This window comes from Aythya ferina (assembly GCF_964211825.1).
Source record: "Aythya ferina genome assembly, chromosome: 11".
NCBI lineage: Eukaryota > Metazoa > Chordata > Aves > Anseriformes > Anatidae > Aythya > Aythya ferina.
Window position 1 is genome coordinate 8,637,365 of NC_140307.1, and position 22,195 is coordinate 8,659,559.

Below are 22,195 nucleotides of genomic sequence, written 5' to 3' on the forward strand. Positions count from 1 at the left end.
GTGGCTCTGTGGTGTGGTAAGAAAAGGTTTTCAATGCTAGCTTAATGTTCTTGGAATGAGAATAGGGTGATTTAAAGAGAAAGTGAGATTTTTATCTCTTCTGTATTAATATTTTTATCGCAGCTATAAAAAGGACTTCAAATAAACTTAAATATTCAGAGCACTGGGTTGATGATACCAGCAGAGATCGTATGCTGACTTCTGGTTTCTCCAGTGTTCATCTTCTGATGAAGGTGAGTTTCAGATGGATGCTAAAAACTTGTGAACCCCTCCGAATAGAAGAGCTACAGGAGCATGCCCTCAACTAACACATAACAAAGCAATTGGGAAATGTGATCATCGATGCAACTGAAAGCACAAGAAGGCAAAACAACAAGGCACTAAACAACCTTTTAAACAGAGTGAAAACAAATTGCACTGTACCAAAGGCTGTGCACCAGCTTCCCTGGTGTTAGGGAGGGAAGCAGCATCACCATGATGGCCGGTGCTGTCCCCAGGCACCCAGTGGTGGCTGTCCCACCTTGTCACCCCCCAGGGGCCATGACATGGAGGAGGCTGCCCCCCTCCTTTGTGCCACCCAGTGCCATGGCAGCTCCTTGTAGCGGGCAGCAAACAAAGCCACACAACACTTGTCTCAAGTGTAAAGGGCATCTGCCACGTCCTGCTGGCCTACAAATCAATTTAACTCTGTGGCCGAGTGCCAGATCACATCAATTAGAGGGTATTACTGACTGAAGGAGCTCGGGAGACCAGATAATGAACTCTGGTACGGTGCAAGGGAAACTCGCTAAATATTTGCTTGTTCCTCAAAGTGAAGGGGTTGATGAGGCTGCTGGCTTCATGCAGGGACAATAGGATGAGCTGTTTTCCACGGCTGCCCGGTTGCTCCTATTGAGGCCTGCGGGTAATTTTGGGCAATGTGCCCCCACAGCATCATTTCCTATCCCACACTGCAGCTGCATCCCAAGAGCCAGGAGCTCCTCATGCTGGGGTTGGTGGGCAGCAGGAGGGTTGGCTATATGGAGCTTTTGAGTTCAAAAGTCTTGTTTGTGGAGCTCCCTGTAGGAGAGGGTCTGGGCCCATCCACTTCAAAGCCTAGGTAATATGGCATCGGGCCATGCCGATATTTAATGTCATCCAGTACTCATCAGGAATGTGACCCCTTGGCCAGGCAGGAGAGAAAAGTGAATTTGGAATGAAGATTAATGAAAAAATGTGACAGAGTGGATAAATCATTGCAACGGGGTGTGTTTGCTGAAACGGGCTCTCTTCCAGGCAGCCTCAGTGTGCAATAATAATGGTCCTTTCCAAGCATGAAACTGGGAGGATCATCCCTAAATCCACTTAAAATTTTAGCCAAAGACATTCCACTGTTACCAGAAGGGATGGCCTGGCCAGGAAAACAGTGGCTATTTGTTTATCAAGAAAAAGTAATATTTTTCTTCCAGCTCTTGTGGATACCCTGAATTGGACTACTAGATAGATATTTAATTTATTGTACTCGGTTGTCAGTTGATAGGATGCTTTATGCTCTCTTTTGACCCCAAAGGACAACCACAAATTGACACCTTCCCTCTTGGATTTAGAAATAACTCATGCTGTCCTTGATGCAAAGCTGTGGCTGCCCCACGTTGTGGCTTTGTCATGATGCCACAGTCCCACAGAAGCTAAAAAAGGAGAGAAATGGTTTTTATGCCCAAGGTGACGTTTCACCTTCAGGAGAAAGAGGTGAGCCTGGTTTTGGTGCGCACTGTGGGGACGGGGAGCAGGCCCAGCAAGCCTAGGCCGCCCACAGTACCAATCCCCCCCCCCCCCCACCAGGGCATCCTGCCTGAGGTGAGTGTATATCTGCATGGCAACGTCCCCAAAATTGCATTGTTTTCACTTGCTAAGGAACCAGCAATGCTACAGGTACCGTAGTACCACAAAAAAAGCTCTGGAAAACACCCAGGTGCTCTGGGCACCTCCTGAGGACTTGGCCTCATCCAGGGCGGCTGTGTCCACTTTGTGGGCTTGACCTTTAAAACCCAAGGGTGCTGGAAACCTCCTTTCATTTTAGGGAAGGCATCTGCAGGAGTGGAAGGAAGTTGAGGCTTCAATGTGAGGCCCTTGGAGCATGAGGATGCTTGGGGACTCCCTGTGAAGTGTGCAGACCTGGTGCTGAGAGGAGTTTATTTTTTAAAGGGACATTTGAAATGGCTTGTCCCTCTCTGCAGAGAGCTTCCTCTGTGCTTCTGGAAGCTGTTGCCGCAATTAGATTTGAGCATGGCTCTCTTTGCTTCCAGAGTTTATTACTTTTAATTCAATATAAGTCTGCTTTCATTAGGTTTCTTGTATACTGGCTTCCAACAACAACGAAAGGAAAAAAGTCAAACCCAGAGCTCCTGCTCCTCTGCTGTGTCATAGCACCACGTTTATGACCTGGATGTAGGAGAAGAAATTCCTTCTTGTGTCTTCAGAGGCCTGGAGGAAAAGTAGAACCCATCCTGGCAGCCTTGTTTGGAGCTTTACAATATTGCATGGGAAGGGAGATGCTGCTTCCCTGGGCAAAGGAGACAGAAAAGCACAGCTGATGGAAACCTCAGCTTCAATGCTTGCCAGGAGCTCCCTCCATGCCGGTGAGTGTTTCTTGGCAATTCCCCACCGCCATCCTGGGGGTGAGCAGTGGGGAGACATTGGGTGGAAGGGCCTGGGGGTGCCTCAGGATCATGCTGCCTTATAATGACACAGTGAATCACATTCCTGTACCTTAATCCATCTGGTTTTATTTTGCTGTTAAAAAAAGCTAAGGGCAGCTTCTGGTTGATACTGTTTAAGATGTATCTTTTTCTAGATCAAAGTGTCAGCTGGTTGGTGTGTAATGAAAGAGCTGGGTATAATTTATGATAGCACTGTGGTATAATTGTGTGCCAAAAGAAAAGAACAGAATAAAAACCCTAAAGCATAGTTCTGAATTTAAACAAAACACTGGATTTTCAGTGTGAAATACTGGCCTTTTTCACCAAAAATATTTTTCTGCAGAGGTTCTAATTAGAAATTGATGTGATATGATGAGAAAAACATCAGTGTTGATGAAAGCAGTTAGGTCAGCAATACTCTTAATTTTTTTATTAACCAGGCAGTAATTATTCAAAGTATAAAGCTTTTTCAGTGGCTGTTCAGGGTCAAGGTAGTGACTTTGCTAAAATGGGCACTGCTGATAATGATATTCACATAGGTTTGGCCTTAAGCAGGAATATGGGAGGCCATTTTTCAGGCTTGATTGCAGCTTCTGTCCAGGATGCTCACATGGTCACTGCTTAGTGAGAGACATGGAGAGTGTTTCTGGAACCTTAAAATTGATTTAAAGCTTTGGAAATCTTTGGAAGTATGCGAAGAACATGCTGAAGCACTGGCCCCATCTTGCCCTATACAAACCTATTATGAGTAGCATGGCTGCTCCTTGAAAAATCCATTTACTTTTAAATATAAAATATATTTTAGTGAAGTTCTCTTTCCTTATGGATTCAGCATGCTTAATGTATTTTTAATGTATTTTGACTGATTTCTGATTTTCTTCTGAGTTGCCTGGCCAAGTCCCAGTCATTAACACAGAGTTTTGCAACTAACATTTCCTAATACTACTGTGAGCTGACTGAGTTGAACCCTCAGCATAAATGCATCTAGGAGTTTTAAGCTGTGCATTGTTTTAAAAATGTATGTGTGATCACTGTTTTTCTCCTGGTTAGCAAAAAAGAATGCTGGCCAGAGGGTATTAACTGTTTTAAAAGAAAATATATTTAAGTGCAAATGCAAAGTAATGTAGATTGAAATCAAGAATTCCCATGGCTGCATTAAGACATGGTTAAAATTCAGGATTTAATATCCTTTATTTAAATCAATTCACCCGAGATGTAAAACCACAGGACAGCTAAGACAAGTGGTTTGAAGGCTGGCAAATCTGGGCTGACAGGGTCAGAGACAGCGATGGGAGGCAGAGGAAAAGAGGAATTTAAATTGTCTGGCCTGCATTAGGCAGCACTTTCACAGCATGAGCAGCTCAGCTGAAGCTGTTGTGATGGTGCTGAATGCACTGAATATGGCCCGAATGTGCTAACAGGATTGTGTGCAGATAACGCAAGGGGCCAGCATCAGTCTGGCTCTGGGGAAGTTGAATTTGTGGCTGTCTGGAAAAGGCACTGCCTTCATCTCATGCTCACCTTTTCTCTTCTGGGGCACCAGTGATGGCTGATAAAGCGAGGCTGGTCAATAGGCAGGGTTTCTGTGCTCACCTCCTCAGGTGTGCTGTGGAGACTGCTGGAGTCTGAGCATGGTGTTTTCTCCCTCCAAGTCCCGCTTCTGAGCTCTAGCTGTGTGGACTGAAGTTACCCTTTGAGACCCTCAAGGGCCCAGCGAGCTGGGGACACCTTTGTATGCTGCAGCAGTGTTTGTGTGGTTCTTGGTTGGCACTGGTCCCTGTTTCTTTCAAAAAAAAAAAAAAAAAAAGGTTTTATGTTCACTGTTTTCTGGGGTGTCTGCCCAAATTCAGCCACTGTTGGCTTCAGTTCAGGTCTGATCTTTTACTTGCCCTAGTAGCTGCTCTGAAAGCAGCATGGAGGCTCCAGTCTGTTTCTGACTAGGACATGGTTAATGATTTATCAGTGGGTTTATCTCTGTGGCAAGCTGGGTTGTGGGCACGAAGATCCCTCTGCCAGAGAACTTGCTGCAGGGGTGAGCAGATACATGAAGTGCCCAGCTCTGAGGCAGCTCAGTCCTTTCATGAGGTGAGAGAAATAGCAGTTTCCCTCTCCATCTTTCTCAAGAGAGTGCTCTGGGTGCTTTTCACTCAGCATGTTCCTTGTTCTGTGCCTTCTTCAGAGAGACCCCACAGATGCTCTGTGCTCTCCATGCATGAGATCCTGGCAAGCAGCACAAACCACAACTGACACAGTCTTTCAGTGTAGAAGCTGTTTATTGCATTAGGTAAATACATTTGCAGTAAATTTGCATTATTTCCTCTGAGTGCAATTGCTGGTAGTATGGCATAATGATTAAAAATAAAACTAGCAGAGGCACTTGTTACATGCAGCTGAAATTACTGCCAAGCCCAGTGATGCAGCCCCTGCTAACACAAAACTTCCTTCGGCCAGGATCACAGCTTTGCCAACCGGGCCCACAGGCTCAGCTTTGGCAGGAGCTGGAGTAACAAACATGTCTTGGGTGGGCAGGTCCCAACTCAAAGGCAAGCAGGATGAAACTTCTGCTTTTGCCATGATGTTCAGTATTGCTTTAAATTTGAGTGGTGAGATTGTGTTGGTAATCATTGGTGGAAGGCAGAAATTAGGATAGGGTTACGTTATCTTTATAAAAACAATCCTGTTGGTGTTTAGATAGTCATGAACAGGACTTGATAGGTGATATCAGAAAGATAAGTGCCTTTTTAGAAAATTGAGCTACCCAGGGGGATCCTTCCTCTAAAATATTTTTTTTGGGGGGGAAAAAAAGAAATTGGTTTGCATTAGCTGGAAATAGAAATAATGGCAAATACTTCTGTGAAGCTAACTTGTTAATTTGCCTCCCCAGCATTTGTCATGGTTTGTTCTCATACAGACTTTGTTCCTACGAGGGCTGTGCGTTACTGTCCCTGTCCAGCTAAGGACACAGCGTGTGGCTGACCCTTGTCCCTGGGGAGTCAGGCGGCCAGCTCAGGGGCTTCAACTTAAGCCTGTGCGTAAGCCCTTAGCTGAACAGGGGCTTATTGGTGATGCACAGTAAAGCCAAAGCATGTGGATACTCCTCAAGTAGCCAGGTAACCTGAAAAAATGGAAGTGTCTCTAGCCTGGAAACAGGTTTATTTTATTTGTTTTGTTTATTCTGTACCCCCACTGGCATCAAATTTGGGATAGTGACAAAAAATGGATTCTAAACTTTAGCCCAGAGGACAGAAACAATCTCCTTTGAGCTAGGGCATCAGTTCCTATCCTATAGATAGGCACACTCATGAATAAGAGGTGACCATATTTTCTCAAATTATGGTGAACGTTAGCATTCACACTTGTGAAAATATTCAATTACTGGTGGTTAATTGGCTATCAGAAACTGAGGCTGAATAACAGCCTGATGAGCAAACTGCAGGGGGTAACTGAAGCAGCGGAGGTCTCTTGTTAGAGAATAGCAGGATAAAAGCTGATCCTCAAATCTCCTGCCTCCTGAATGGGATCTCCTAGAACAGAGATGACCAGAAATTGTGTGACTGAGCCTAGTGCGGAAGGTGCATGCAAAATTTTTCATGTACCTCACCACCTGCTGTTCTTTAATCATTGCTGAGCACCTTTCCTCCAGTGTCCTCAGAAATCATTGGAATAGGCAATAAAGCCAGGTGCCATTGGCATGACCAGGGATATTCCAGTCTCAATGAGAGCGAATGAAGGGCTGGACAAGTTCTATGCCTGGGGAGAACTTCACTATACTGAGATTTGGACCTTCTCCCCCTTTAGTTTCACAAGGAAGACCTGTAAATCAATACCTTATGTTCATGTCCAAGGCTGTCCAAGTGCTTTTTATGGTGGTACGATACAAAACTGAGACAAGTTACTGTTATTGTACCAATTTTACAAGTGAGTAGACTGAGGCACAGAGAAACTTGACTTTTATGGTGGTCAAACAAATCTGTCAGAGCTGAGAGCAGTAACCTATGAAGTTTGCATCCTAATCCTTTGCTCCAACCTTTGTTTCTGCCTTTCTCAACCACTGTACCTTGTCTTATGGCAAGAATCTAGAAGTCATTTAGAACGGAAGAAGTGAAATGCCCTTCTTACAAACTTGTGCTTTCAGGTCTTGTCTACGCATGATACTTGTAGTTGTTGTACCTATTCCTTATTGCTTCAGCAGCTATTTACAATCTATTAGGCCCAACATGTACTCAGTAAAAAGGTGGCTGTTGTCAAACCTTAGAACTTGAGGAATATCAGACACAGGAATCCCTCAAACACCACTCTTCAAAAGGTAAATAATAAATTTCGAAAGCTCCCTTGTATGTTTATGCCTTCTTTCATAATGGCTTTCTTAATGAAGTGAGAGAAGGAAATGTACAGATAATCAACCTACAAATTTGTGGAAAAAATCTTCTTTTAAAGGTGCTGAAGTTGTTCGAGGTAGAATGCATATTATTGTATGCTACTGTACCTGTTATGCTAAAGAATCTGACAAAGCTAGGAGCCATGTCTTTGCTTATTGTCTTTAATCTGTGTGTGATACCACTGAATTGTGCCCGAAAGGAAAGACCAATGAAGTATCATGTGGAATTTCTCTTTGAAAATCATGGCACGCTCTATGTAGTTGAAGCCAGTGGTGTCCAAGTTCTGCTCAATGAATTTCTAATGTCTATCAAGATCATTGCAAATGGTCTAGTACTTCTGGTTAATCCACAGACCTATGGCAGGTGACAAAATATCTAGTGTTTTCCAGGAGTAGGGTAGAGCAAGGGGAGGCTGCAGGGTCAACCATACTCCATGACCTCTTAGGAACTGTAGCTTGAGTACTTCTGTACTCTGATCACTGGAAACGTGACTGCTTGTATGGGGTGTATGCCAACAACCAAGTTATCTGAGAATAAATCTGATCATAGCACCCTCCTTAGCCATGGTGTTTTAGTGCTTCTACTCTGGGATACAAAAACTGTCCCTTTTTCGAAACAAATATAATGACTTGGGAAGTTATTTGAAGCAAACATTCAGGGAAGATAAAATATTCTCGTTGCTTTTCCAAATTCTGTTTTCTGAACAAAGCCCTGGATTTGTGGGAGATATTGAGGGCAAACTGTGCTACAGCAGAAGTCTGGAGAGTCTTGTGCTACTTGAGTTACAATGATCACTGTTTTCATTAAAATGTGTTGCTGCATAGTATTAACTGTGCTGTGAGAATGGCTTGCCAATATCCTGATCTGTTGAGCAAGAATCATCTGATCTACGTGCTCTTAAAGATATTGCAGTTGCCCTGCATGTCTGAAAATGGCTATTTGTGCTTGCCTTCCAGGTAGGGAAAGGTCTCCTGGATTGCAGCATTTTATGGCTCAGTCTAGTGAAGTCCTTTCAGTCATCGAGATGCTGCTCCTCCCAGGTAGACGTAGGGATGGCGCTGTACGGGTCCATGATGACTTTTGCACAGCGAATGATCATCACAATCAAGAAAAGGCAGAGGAAGACGAAACATGCTAGTGTCAGTCCCTTGTCCACATCAACGTACACGGGTTCTGGGGTTGGTCCTTCCATTGCTTTTGCCGCTCCTCATCTGGGTTTATATTTGCTGCTAACATCATCGACCACCTGCAAAACAAACAGCGTTAGACACTGAGTGCTGCCCTGAGCGTGGGGAACCTTGGGTACAACTGGAAACAATATCTGGAATATCTGTGTGTTCTTGGAGGGAAACAAACCTGCTGGGGATGTCATGCCTTGGCTAGCATAGCTGTGAGCAGGAGAACCCTAATCTCCATCTTCATTTAGCCCATGAATGTTTCTTGCTAAGACGCTAGACAATAGAAACAGGTGTTAAAAGAAAAAGGAACAGTGGTGAATGAACACTATCCACTTGAAATATCATCTCTTAAGAGGTCCAGACACTGTTCTCATCTCAGTTATTTCCTAGTCGTAAAAATATTTCCTCTCCTCTGTTAATGTGGAAGACCAGACAAATGGCAGAACAGACTGTTTCTATCCCAATTTTTCCCTCTGTCCAAACACTTCCTGTCTCTCACTGGCACAAAGCAAAGTGAAAATTATGCATACTTATTTTCCATAATGTTTAATCTCTGCTACTCATAGGTTCTTTAGGCAATCCATTACTTTTAGGAGCAATATCCTTTTAAGAGTGTGTTTTATCACCCAGAGAGCTATGGGTGATTATGTGATTCCTACATGGGTTATTTTATTTAATGCAGATGTGTGCATTGCTGAAGGTCTCTTCTGACCTCATCTGAATCCATAAGCAGAATCGATTCAGCAGAGGCACCTTTCTGCAGGGATGCTGCTGGGTAGTGTGTGAGCTGGTACCCCAGATTGCTTCAGTATCATGATGATGGGGAGAGGAATTGAGCTGACTCACAGAATAAGTCACTGCCCAGGGATGGGGAAACTCTTCCTGACATCCACCCCTGGTCAAGGTGGGGGGTAGAATTGTTGAGGGTTTCTACTGTAAAAGAGTAAGAACATGGAATGCCTCTTTAAAATAAACCACCATGTCTGTCACATCAAAGCAAATAACCAATCTGAGAACTGATCCCTGTTTAATTTAGAGAAGAGAGATGGGAAGAGAAGATATTAAACGACACGGGGAATTGGGTGGAACTTGGGTATCAGATGGTGTAGTTGCTCTCTAGAACTGCATTAATGCAGTGAGGAAATCCCAGGCACAGGCTTGGTCTACACAGCCAAGTTTGCCCAGCTCCATTTCCAGGGATGTGATGCTGCTGGCAGGGCTGTTTCAGTAGCAACTCACATCTGGCTGTAGCACTGTGTTCTTGTACCATCTTGCTGTGCCAGCTGTGGGTGTCCCAGCAGCTACCGAACTCTTATGCCCTGAGAATTTTTCCCAGGGTGAACTGAGGACCTTCTGTTTAAAAAAAAAAAAAATAAAAATCACAGACTTGCTCTCATAATTTACTTCTTTTCAAGTTGTTTTCCAGTCTCGCCAGCTCCTACAAACAAGTATAATTCAGCTGGGCTCTCTAGTCTATTTTAAGCACAAGGATAGCAGATTTCTATTTCCTGAAAGCACAGAAATTACTGCAACAGCCAGTCCTGCAGCAGGGAGTTGAAAGATGCTGATGAGACAAAAGTGCATGAAACCAAGCAGATATTTTTGTGCATTTACTGATCCGACCCTTAGGACAGACCAAGTTTAGGCTTACAAAGAAGTTTCTGGGGAGTGGGCTAAGATTTGTGATGCTCACCTGGCCTGACTAGAGGTCTTTAATAACAGAGAGGACTCTTACTGGTGTTGCTGGCATGAGTTGCCATAGGAGAAGATCCTGCTGCTGGTCCAGAAGACCCTGGAAGCCAAATTGGGTTGAAATCTATTGCAGGAGTCACCACCATTGGATATGAGTAGTTATTGTGATTCTGGGCTGTGTTTGAGGAAGAGTGGATTCAAGGAATGGATAAAAATTTCACAGATTTTCATTGAGGTTTGGGGGCTTCGAGGAATTTTGGTCACTGGTTGGTTAGGAGACTTCATAGTTTCCAGCAGAGTCTCCAGTGCTGAGAAAATAGCACTGATAATGAGAAAACAATTCTGCAGAGTCTTTTAGACCTATTTTGCTAACCAAGAGACCTTACATTATAACTTAAAACTTAATTAGTTAATTAGTAAAAGTAAAGACTTTGTCAGCAAGGCTGAGTATTAAGTGTGGACACTTTCTTGTGGAGCAGAAGAAAAAATTTGTTAAACTACTAATGCAGTCTTGTCCTTTTCAGTACTCTTGTGAAGGTCCCACAGGAATGGATCTGATTCTTCCCTCTGACTTTCTGCCTGTTGTACCACGTGCTGTTATTTCACACTAAGTTAACTCAGAACTACCTGGAAATTTCCATCAGTAATAATCTTTGAGAAGTTGCATTTTCAATTAAATGTACCTTAAAAAAAATTACTTGGTGTTCTGAGCTCTCATTGGGAGATCCAACCCTCTGAATATCTTTTCAAAGGGCATCACAGTCTCATGGGAGATGTGGTTAAAGTGCTTCTTTCCTCATAGGACTGTCTGGATGTTTCCTATGAAACACCTGAGCTATCATGCAGCCCCCTCTTCTACTGAAAGGAAAGGACATGCCAGGCAAAAAGCTTTAACTAGAGATCAGAGTGAAAGCATATGGCATCTGATCTGTAGTTTACGCATGAAATTAGTGACAGCTTGAGTCTGATTTTTTTCAGGCTTAAGCTAATATATTTTGTCAAAATGTCAACATTTTCAGCGTTGTAAACTTGTGGTTAGACAAATTATACGTCTTTCTGTTCTCCCCGTAAACCTAAGGCTTCTATGGTGTGGCTATTATTCTGCATTAAGTCAATAGAGATGGAAAACATATTTCTTGGGGCTGGCCAGAAGGGCCTGGCTTTGGGTCGATCTCACTCACAGCTTGGCTGCTCACCCGGATCTGTCCATGCAGCAGCGCTGTGGGAGGGGAGGGCTTCCCCTGCAGACCCAGCCTGTCAGAGCAGTGCCAGTGTAATGCCCGTGCTCGAGTCGCATGGCAGATCAGTTGTCAGAAGGCATTTGGTGGTGTTCTGCACTGTTAGTTACTGCAATCCCATTTCAGCATGCTTGGCAGTGTAGGGACAGCCATTAGCACTGAGCAGGTCTAGGTACTGGCATGAGGTTGTGTCTGGGGCAGTTTGCTGTTTCCAAATTCATTTATTGCTGCTGGAACATACTGCTGCTCTAGATCAGGCCTCTGGGGATCGGACCAGCGAGAGAGGGACACCTACAGAGCAGTTATTTGCTCAGATGTCTTCACATCTTCACCAGGAATGGTTATCTTGAAACTGAGTCAGGCCCTGCCTGTACATCCCATTAGTGCTCTCAGCCACAGGGGATGTGCTGGGTGCATTAGCAGACCAGTTTTGCACGTGAAATCCATCAGGCCAGCATCGTTCTACTGAAAACAGTTCTTGCTCCTGCTGCAGACTAGTAGGCTGGATGCTTTGCTCTTATAACTACTGGTGATGCTGACAGCATACGTGTGGGGAGGGGAAAAGAAAAAAGATTAGCAGAAACAATTATTAATGTTCACACTTGACTGATCAAGTTTTCTCTGAAGAGCTGAATTTTAGAAAATGACTTTTTTCCAGGTTGTGAGTACCCAGCTGTAGAATAATATTTTTAATTTCTTCAGATTTGTTGAAAACCATTTGGTTTAATAAAAGCCATCAGATGAAGAGCAACCCCAGACTCAAATTTATTAAGCAGGTTAGCAGTCTTTCAAGTGTCTTCACCTCTGCAGATCCCAAGGTGTTTTGATATAATCTCTCTAAGAATAGATGGGCATCACAGATAACCACTTACAGAACTACTTTCTTGCATCTAGACAAGACCACCTATAAACTCTGGTGGCCTGATCCCAGCCCAAAGCCTTTGTTTGCAGTGACTCATGTAAGAAATTTCTGTCCCTGCAGCACCCCAGGGATGGAGATGTGCCAGCTTGTTGCAGTGGTCAGGGTAATTCAGTACCAAAAATGCCTGTGTGCACCTGGCTCCATGTGGATTTCCTGGCCAGGACCAGGCACCTTTGTATCTCTTCAGAGGGGTTGGCATCATCTGGTGTGGTGGCTCTCGCTCCCCCTGCCTCTTGTCTGACCACTGCTGCAGTCAGGAAATTCTGTGGTCCATGAGTTGTGTGGCATAACAGGCAGGGACTGTGGCCTGGGGATGAAGAACTCATGCAACTCAATGGAGAATCTGTCCCAAGCATTTGGTCTTCACCTTTGTTTCCTAGCACTTTTTGCATGGACTGCCACAGATAAGAGGATATATTTATTATTTTTTTTTAATGTTGGCATCCTCTTTTGTATGTCAGCTGTTACACCTTCTATATAATGCTCGTGCTGATTGGTGTGGCTGAATTTCATGTTCATTCATACCAAGGTAAAATACTTTCAAAGATGTTTTCTTCTCCCCAGACCTGAAAATCTTGGCACTGTCACTTTAAACACAAGCTAATAATGTACCATGTAGTGCAGAGCGCTTGTGTAGACCGTACCAGTTTTTACACTGGTTAATTATATTTCCACTCATCTCAACCCATAGAATACATTTCAAAACACTTCTTTAATATTCTCTGCTCTTTTCCCAAAACAGTAAATGTGCAGAGGGAAGGGAAACTATGTAATTTCATACATGCAGGCAGATTCTTACCTTCCAGACCTGGGTAGAAAGCCTGTCACATCCCGGCATGGCAGCATTGTGGAGTTAAAATCCTTACTGTAGTCATATTTTAAAAGTTTTGTTAGTCAGTGTGGTTTCAGCTGCATTCAGGCTCCACTCAGGTTCACGTCCATCCAGACCTGGAAGCAGTTCTTGTCACCGGTGTGTTCTGGAAAAAAAAAAAATCACAATTGCACATCACGCAGGATGTGGGCGTTAGAGTCATTAAGCAGTAGGGACTCACTTCAGTGACAGCCTGAGGCAATCATACAGTCAGATGCGAGGTGGGACTTTCTGGCAAAAATCACTGAACATTTATGATGTACAGAGAGCAATGTTCGAGCCCAAAGTAACATTTCTTAAGTAACACCCATGCTTTTAATCCGTAGTGAAAGATGAACCAGATCTGAATTGATACTGCTACTTGAGTCTGCCTCTTTAGTTGTTTTTCTTTAAAAATGGTCAGAATCTAAGTGAAACATTTCAATAACTTAATATGGTTGATCTGAGCTGATACAGCAACACTTTAAGAACAGTGAATTTGATCTTTCAGTCTGACTGGGGATGGTATTTTTTTACACACAATTTCAACCAAAAAAAAAAAATTAAAAGTTGTTGGGTGACAAACACATTTCCCCACCCAGTTTTGCTAACTGAAGTTTCTGGTATTATTTGGAGCAGACAGTTGTAGGACAAGACATCTGTCAAAGCTGTACGAGAGGAGGTAGTGGTAATTAAAACTGAAGCAGTAGCAGTGCCTGATTGTCTTCAGGATGCCTACAGAGATGGTGAGAGTGAGGTGCTGGTGTGGAAAAACTGTGAGAGTTAGGATGTGAAGGCTGGAGAGAAGAATGAGCCAAAAACGACCCCAAACCCCAGGTGAAGGAAGCCGAAATGCTGTTTCAGGGATGTATTTTGTGTGTGTCAAATGAACTTGCCTTCAGTTTGAAGTTCAAATCTATAAAAGAGGAGTCTGGACACTTAATCATACTCTAATGTTCTTAACAATCTAGTTTCGATTAAAAACTCACTGCCTCTGAGCACAAAGTGAAATGCTGTAGATTGATATAGACAGATGGGCTTCTTTCTATATCCAGAGAGCAATAAGATAACCACTACCTTCATTTAAAAATTAATTGTCCTTTTATACTTACAGTTCTTTCAGCAGAAAATCAATACTTTATTTCAGTAACTCTGGCTTCTATGAGCATGACTTCTTCTACGTACCTGTAGCACACAGGTTTAAACTATTTTTTAACCCACTATTTGTTGGGTTTAAAACATTTGTTGTTTTATTTATTGTTTTAAGTACTGACTTCAAATCTTTACACTCAGCTTAGTTTATGCAAGCTCATTCAATCTAGCCACCTTGGTTATGGTCAGGCAATAAATAATCTTCCCTCAATAAACTTGCTTTTAGCCAGTCATAAATTACTTGATGTCAGTACACCCTCTGAAGACTAAAGACATCATTTACGGGTGCCCAAAAAGTTGAAAACAAATAAACACATAAATCAATCTGAAGAAAGTGTTAAAAATTGCTGTTGCACAAATGTTTCCTTCTGGCATAACCCCGTCGTAAGTGTAACATTAATCTTCATTGAGAAGAAGATGCAACATACACTTAAAATAACTGTGGGCTGCTTATAATTTCAGAGCATCCTAAATCAAATAATGATTTCTCACTTGAGGAGCATGCGGTATTGTTAGCCAAAGAAGAAGAGAAATATTTGGGAGGGAGTTGCTTCTTAGGGCTATTGAGCTAAATGATGGAGAGTTGGCCTCTGGAGAGAAAAGCTTCTCAAGTCTTCTAAAGTTCAGTTGGTGTGGATAATCCTTGATTAAACTTTGCTGAAGTGAGATCCTGAGAACATTTAGGAAGCTTTATAAGACTGGAACTCTTAGTTCAGAGGTAAAAGCAGGGCAGAATCAAGGGTGCACCTTAGGGATTGTTGGCTACCGAGCACATTGCTAGGAAGAGCTAGGACTTGAGCAATGTACACTAGCTAAACTAAGGCAGGTAAGCCAGGGCTGATGTTATGAAGTGTTTTTCTATTAGCTGTTATACAATCCATGAGAGAGCACTGGATCCCCAGTTCAGAGGATTGTTTTTTTGTTTTGGTTGGTTGGTTTTTTATATCTCACTAGTACTGTCTTCAGCTGGCCAGCCTCTGAGCGATGTGTGAGCCAATAGTCCAGCTATTTTCCAAAAGGAAAGCAGACAGGACCCCTTCTTTGGTTCCCCATTTGTGTTTCTGCCATGGGTGTGGGAGAGCTGCTTTGATTTTGCAACATGGTTTGCCCATCCTTGTTCTTGAAATACTCAGTTCCACCCAGGAGGGCTGCTGGGAGCATTCATCAGGCATTGAAAATCCTTTAGTAGATGATTCGAAGCAATGCCTATGACATGTAAAGTTTAGATGGGCTCAAAAAGCAATGCCTGTCTGCAGCAAGTCCATCCTTCATTCAGCATGTGTTTTGATAAGGAGTCTGAGGCTGCTTTTCTCATCACTCAGTGGTATGATGCACAGTGTGTGCATCCTCTCTAATCATGGTGAGTGGCAAAGAGAGGAGTTGTAGAGAAACAAATGGATTTGGCCTTTAAGCCAAGGCTTGTAAGGTCTGAATAGATATTATGTGAACACAGTTTAATGGACTATATGCTGTTGAAACATCATGCTGTTTAAATCGTATGGACAGAGACAAACATGCCTGTTGTTCTTGTCAGTTATTTTATAAATTAAACTGTGGTTGTTCCCCAGGAGAATCATAAGAATAGCCACATGGATATTTTTCATTGCAGCAAAGCTGACAGGGAGGGAAAAGGAGAAGCACTGTTTTCTTCCACTCTTGATCTGATGATATTTTCACAAAAGCATAAGCTGCACTTTGAGGTGGAATAGCAGCTCCTTTTTGCTTGAATGTTCATTTACCTTGTGGTGGAGATGTCCAGTGTTCTCTAACTTGCAGAATATTTCTCAGGCATCTTTTGACCTTTCGTCTTCAGAAGCAACATGCCTGGCTCAGACTGAGGCAGCATAAATATTTTGATATGAGGAAAAGTACTGTGGACGAAAGCTTAGAAAAATAACTGGGTTACATATGTATAACTGCCACTGACATTGGCATGACGGAATCACGTAGCTCTGCTTTTTTGCTGAACAGCTTATTTAATATGAAAAGCTAAATTCCCACTGATGAAAGAAAATCCTGGTTCAGGAAGGCATTCATTTAACAATACACGCTCAAAACTGAGTTATAGCTATCTTTGCTATAGGAAAAGATAGGAGTTCTGTGTATGCAAGTACTCATCAGTCCAAATATATGATTAAAAGGATTCTGAATCAATTTTCTCAGATACTTAGAAATTTGAGGGGATATGATTAAAAAATAAGTATAGGAATGAACAGAGCTTAAAGTCCAGAGTTCTGTGTTCTGGTTGAAAACAAAACAAAATTATAGAGCTTTACACTGGGCTCCCACGAAAGATACTGCTCTTATCTGTTCCTTTTTAGAACTGCTTAAGTCCACAGAAGACAAATTACTGTGATATTTCTGTTCTTGTGGTGATATCAGAGGCACAATGCCAGCTGAAATACGTATTATCTTAAACTGGAGAAAAAAAAAAAAGAAAAAAGTTTTGCAAAGGAAACTTAAAGAGTGAAGGAATAAGCTATGGAACTTAGAGATGCTCCTGATAATAATACAGATCTGACTGCAAATCAGGAAATGTTGTTATATATTTTTCAGCATGTGTTGCCAGGTCACTGAACAAAAACTGACCTACAGAAGAAACTGTCCAGAAGCCAGAAATTTCTTGAGTAAGGAGAAAATATCTCTAAGGAGAAACCTTGGAAAACATTGGCAAAAACAGCCCTACTTAAACAGATTTATCTCTTTTCACTGGTATGAGGAATTGGAGAAAACAATCCCAGGATCTGAAACAAGAAGGTAGGGCCCCAGGTGTTCTGAGGAGAGTTTGGGTTAGGGCTGGTTCAGGAGCAGAGCTCAGTGCTATGGGAGGCATCAAGAAGCTCGGTGTTACGGTCTCCAGCTGGAAAGGCGGACTTGTTGCAGCATGTCAGCCAATTCTTGTTATAATTTGCCAACAGGAAAATTAGTAATATTACTAGTTTTTCCCTGTTTTCTCTTCTCAAGAGAACTTTTTTTAAATACTGGGAGATTGAGTATTGGCTCATTTTTGGAGGTGCTGAGTGCCTGGAGCACCCTCTGGAATCAGTGCGAGCAAACAGTTCAACATCCCAATCTCCCACTTTTCAGCCCCCTTTTTTGTACAGTTCTGTCTGTGAATACTGCACAAAAGCTTTCTGATGAGGATCCAGTTGGCATCCAGATAGATTATTTTTTCAACTGTCTCCCAGTGGGGATAGATTGCCTTTTCCTTCAGAGAGGCCAGATGATTTTTATTACAAATGAACCAAAACCTTGAGGCAGGACATGCATTACATTTCCATGGCAGCGCTGGCAGGAGTGGAAGATCCTGATAAGAGTTTAAGGATAATTGAACTCTAGTCTCCAGCAGGTACATGACAAATATAGCAGCTTCCAAATTCTGTGCGTCACTGAGCAAGGCTGGGTTAGAGGATAAATGGGCTATTGCTTAGGAGAGCGAGGATCAGTCAGGGTCCTGAGCCTGTCCCAGCTGTTTATGGTCTCTGTCTGTTGTCCTTCATGGGACGTGTGGGCTGTATCTGTGCTAGTAAATCAAATGTGCCCAAGACTGTTTTTCAGCATTGAGGCTGGCTGGCAAAGGGCAGATCATGTAAATATTGTTAAAGTTACTTGACTTCTGAGACAGGTCATTATGTTAATGGGGTTACACAGCAAAAGGAAAACAAACTTCTACACTTTCAGTATCTTTTAGTTGCAGAGCATGTTTGAGTTGTGCCAGTTGGATGGGAATAGAATACAGTTTGTATTAAATCAAAGACAGAGCAGTCAAAAATGATCTCTGAGAATGGTAAAGCAATTAGGCATTTTCTGAATGGCCTTTGGTGGCATGAGGTGGGCAGAATATCGATTTAGTGCCCACCAGAACAGAACAAATGGACACTGAAGACTGGCTGGGTGGTGTGAAGCTACACAATAAGTCTGCTGTTCATGCCTGTTTCTGGGACATGCTCCACTGATCACCTCAACGCCCACAGCCCTCAAGCACTCAAGTCCCTGTGGGCTGCTGCAAGCTAAGCAGGGATATAGCTTCCCTGAAGCCGCTCTGACCTCTGCTAGTGATGGCTTTGGCCACAGCTTTGTGCTTGGTGTTTTGGGGGATGGTTAATGCCAGCTCCCTGCTTCCCTCTCATCCAAACCTATACTGGTGGCATTACCAAGTGCAGCCCATGGCCTGAGTGTTATCCTGTGTTTCTGCTTTCCTTTTCCTGATTACACTCTCTCCAAATACATGTGCAGCCATTTCATCAAATTGAGAAAGATCCTTTCCTCAGCTGGAAGCTCATTGACTATTCTGTAAGACTTGTAGTCAGAGGCACTCTTTAATTAAGATTGTACCAAAGGAGCTTTGATTCAAGCCATGTATTACAGCCTGATGTTGTTTTCTTTGTCACTTCACTAGGTTATTGGAAATGTAGTCCTTGATTAAAAAGATTGTGTGCAATTACATTCCATCTCCACATCTTCAGCTACATCAGTAGCTTGTCAGTGGGTCATTGGGAATCAGATTGCCAGAACCTTTGTACCTGTTCAATTTATAACAGGCTGGTTTTCTGGCACAGCATCTGACAGTGCTATACAGCCAATACCTTATTAATGCGCCATTAGCCACAAGGAACATTTTCAAAGCGAACCTAATGTACAGCGAGCAACAAGGGCTTGCCTGAACTGACTCAGCAGTTTGAAGGTCTTTTTGCAGGGCTCACACTAACTTCTGAATGTGCTTGAATGTCTCAGAACTAATGCTGGTGAAAACTTGCTTCTGTCCACCTTCCTTATTTTGGTTTCTGGTGGACTGAGATCATAATTTGAAAGCAAGTTAGTGGGCTAAGGAATAAACACCTTCCATCAAGGACTTCTCTTTAAACACTTAAAATGGTCAAAGGGATTAGGGATTATCAGCTGCTTTGCAAGTCCCTGGAGAAGATGGGACTATTCTGTTTAGGAAGGTTTTTAAAAGGTTTTAAAATTATATTAAAGATTTTTCAGAACTCTGTGATCCAGCTTCGGTTTTAGTCTCTATCCTTAAGTAATATAGCACTAATACTTCTAAAACCAGGCACTGTTCTTTGCTTCTAGGTTACCTGTCTGTTTTTATGCACATATACAGCACAATATTGAGATTCCTCAAAAGCTTTTCATGCATGAAAGGGAGCTTAGCTCAAACAGCTCCATCCCCCAAATGATAAGGTGAGATGCGTACCAGTGGGTCTCCACTAGCCCCCTGACTGGTGTTTGCCCATTTATTGTCACAGGCCCATTTCACATCTGTGCTCTTGGAGGTTTGTTTAATTGAAAGTGCAGGCAGTAGGGGCTAGTTGCAGAACATGACTTTTGGACAGAAACAACCATGTATCTAATTGATAGACATTACATCCCCAAATCAGTACGTCCTGAGAAAGATACAATTACCTTTCTCTGGTCCCCATCTCTCCAGGTGTGGAACTCAGTACAGAGCATCCAGCCAAGGATCTTTTAAATGCTGCAGGGACCAAGTTTTGATGATACCATTAGGATTAACTAAATTTTCCTGCCTTGTTTGGTGTACTTCCATGCTAAGATCTGTGCTAGGGTAGGAGCCAACTGGACTGCAGTCATTTCTCATTTACAAAACTAGCTTTTTTCTAAGGCAAATTTTAATATATGTGCAAATACAGATCTGAAATTGGTTTTGGATGAGCTGTTCTTTCCTTCCCCTTGGATTGTTTTCCCTGCAAGGTTTTCTAGATGATCCCAGCACTGTGCATTTTGGTAAGGAATGACTCCAGATCTCCCACAGTTTCAATATGCACCAGCTGAGTCCAGGAGCATCTGGAAGGACAGCAAACTGGCCCAAAAACAGTGCCAGCTTTTCAGTTGCTCAGCTGCAGTTCTGCCTGGTGTTATTCTATCAGTGCCGAGTTCAGAAGTGACTCCTATTCTTGTGTCAGGCACACTCACACTCAGTGTTCCTAAAATGGGGTTTTGACTGAGGAGGGGCAAGAGTCAAGTGCAGGAAAGAGCCTTCGTAACTCCATCATAGTTCAACATAAGTCTTCTCTTAGGAGGTGAACAAGGGCAACTGGTTCTTATCAGTTTTGCAGTATTTCTGACAGTACCTGCTTTATAAAAATAATAAAATTCATGATCTTCTCCCCTGTCACTGCAGATTAATGTAAAGAATTATCAGATCCCAATGTCTGGGGGAAAAATTATTTTATCTTTACTAAAAAGCTGTGATTTTTATCTACTTTTGTTCTGCATTAATAAAAAAAAATATGAGACCCCTGCAAACGATGTTGAAGAACAGGGGAGAGAATAGGCAGACCTCAGACTATCTGTAAGGGGTGGATAGGTGTAATAAGAACACTCTGAGAATGTGTCTATGTTCACAATTACCATCCAAAGGCAACTATTAATAACTAAAGCTAATATATTAAGCAAGATACAAGGAAGCTCCCTGAATATCAGAAATCTCCACCATTGTACCATGGTTTTTAATTCAATGCTGTGCTTTCTATTTGAGCCTGCTCTGCAAACTGAACTTTGCAAACTGAGATTTAGCCAAACGTTCTCTATTTGTTTATGTGACTACCCAAACTGCACCCATGGCTTTTCAGGGACTATGGGGAGACAGCAATGGAAAATAGCCTCAGACTGCCATAAAAATTAGTTTTTGTATACACCAAGCCTCAGAGTAGGAAAGATATATGTTGGCTTCTTGCTCAAGAAGACTGAGCATGGGAAGGAGGGTAGAGAACCTGCTCATAAGCATTCTGATGCATGTAAAGTTACCAAGGTCAGTCATCCTGTACTGATATGCTAGGTAAATAATGGGACTCATATGTTAAAGCTGCTCAGGGCATCTTTCCTGGGTTGAATGAACATTGTAACTGCAAACCTTTCAAAAGCAGAGAGATGTACAGCACTAAGCTAGAAAATAAGACTTTATGGGCATGCTAAAATATAATCTGCACATCGCACCCTTCTTTGAATGACTCTTCCCTAGCAGAGAATAATGTTTGGCCTGCATTTACTTGACTGTGAGCACCCTTGAATTATATTAGTTCTGTAAACACTGGGCTAGTAGTAGGCAGGTTGATTTCTAGAGAAATTCTCTTTCTAATAAAATGCCTCATAAAAACTGCATTGACTTCAGACAGGTTGTGGGCAGATAGAAACTTCTTATTGCTTTGCTTTAAATTAGTATTTTTGGATTTACCTGTGCTTGACAAATAGCATCTTTCTGTCAAGTGTCACAAGCAGGAAAATTAAGGGCAATTATTTTCTGAGGCATATGGCAGTGATCAGGTATTACTCACATGGACACCTGGTCAGTGAGGTTTGAGGAAAGGGAGGCTCAATGTGATATTCAGCGTGACTAAAGCCTGTGTCTCCAAGATGCTTATCTGAAATCAGTGGGCCATAAAGGCTGACAGCCTACACTTGGCATTTCCCATATTATGCAGTGATGTGACAAGCACCATTTCCAAAGCCTCCATAAAACCTAAGGTGGGTCTGAAAGCTAAGCAGTTTCAGTAAACACTGCTGAACTTTGTCTTTGAGGAAAGCCTTTCTGCCAGAAAGGATGCTCTAACTGGAACACTGCATTCCCAAAACAAATTCCCCTTGGTATCACCTCCCCTCACCTGCCAACTAATAAAACTCTCTTTTCCTTGAAAATGAAGTCCAAGCGGAGTTTTGACTTTGCAAAAAGAAATGCCAGTAATCATCTGAGAGCCAGTCCTACTGATATGCAGTTTTTAGTAGGAAGTGTTGGCAAGCTACAGTAACAGCATAAAACCCTAAGGTAGGTAGCAACTTTGACAATAAAGAACGATGTTCAAACTGTCCCCTCAGCATCTACTGGAAGAGTAGTTTGAAGTGACAACTCTTCACGGTGGCCTAAAGTCCCAGTAGGCTGTTTTTTCCCAACTTATAACCTCTCTAAGCCTAGGGAGTAGCCTACTGAATGCCACACTCTTTGTTTTTGATTGCTTTTTTTTCTTTTTTTTCTTAGTGACCTACTGCAGTGGATAGCAATTAAAGCATTTGCCAAGTTTCTAATGAATATAACCTTGAAGCTATATTAGCAATCTAATGGTGAAACAAAGCTGGCCTATCTGTATA

The 22,195-nt window shown here is 42.5% G+C and overlaps 1 protein-coding gene and 1 long non-coding RNA gene across 5 annotated transcripts in view; one reads left to right on the forward strand and one right to left on the reverse strand.

Moving 5' to 3' along the window:
• The first annotated feature begins 2,053 nt into the window (after positions 1–2,053).
• The window catches only part of LOC311442602, a 50,432-nt gene continuing 30,290 nt past the window's right edge, over positions 2,054–22,195 (forward strand). For 2 of the 3 annotated variants that reach the window (XR_014696774.1, XR_014696775.1), the window contains exon 1: positions 2,075–2,618. This is a non-coding gene — a long non-coding RNA (uncharacterized lncRNA). Of the gene's footprint in view, positions 2,619–8,013; positions 9,633–22,195 lie in introns of those variants that run through there. The other variant, XR_014696773.1, reaches the window with a different exon arrangement.
• The window catches only part of CTXND1 (cortexin domain containing 1), a 36,608-nt gene continuing 19,345 nt past the window's right edge, over positions 4,933–22,195 (reverse strand). Inside the window, exons 2-3 of one of the 2 annotated variants that reach the window (XM_084531995.1) lie at positions 12,887–13,064; positions 4,933–8,303 (exon numbers count right to left, since the gene is read on the reverse strand). In XM_084531995.1, the coding sequence (XP_084388121.1) occupies positions 8,070–8,249 (180 nt within the window). In that variant the 5' untranslated portion in view covers positions 8,250–8,303; positions 12,887–13,064 and the 3' untranslated portion in view covers positions 4,933–8,069. Of the gene's footprint in view, positions 8,509–12,886; positions 13,065–22,195 lie in introns of both variants that reach the window. The other variant, XM_084531996.1, reaches the window with a different exon arrangement.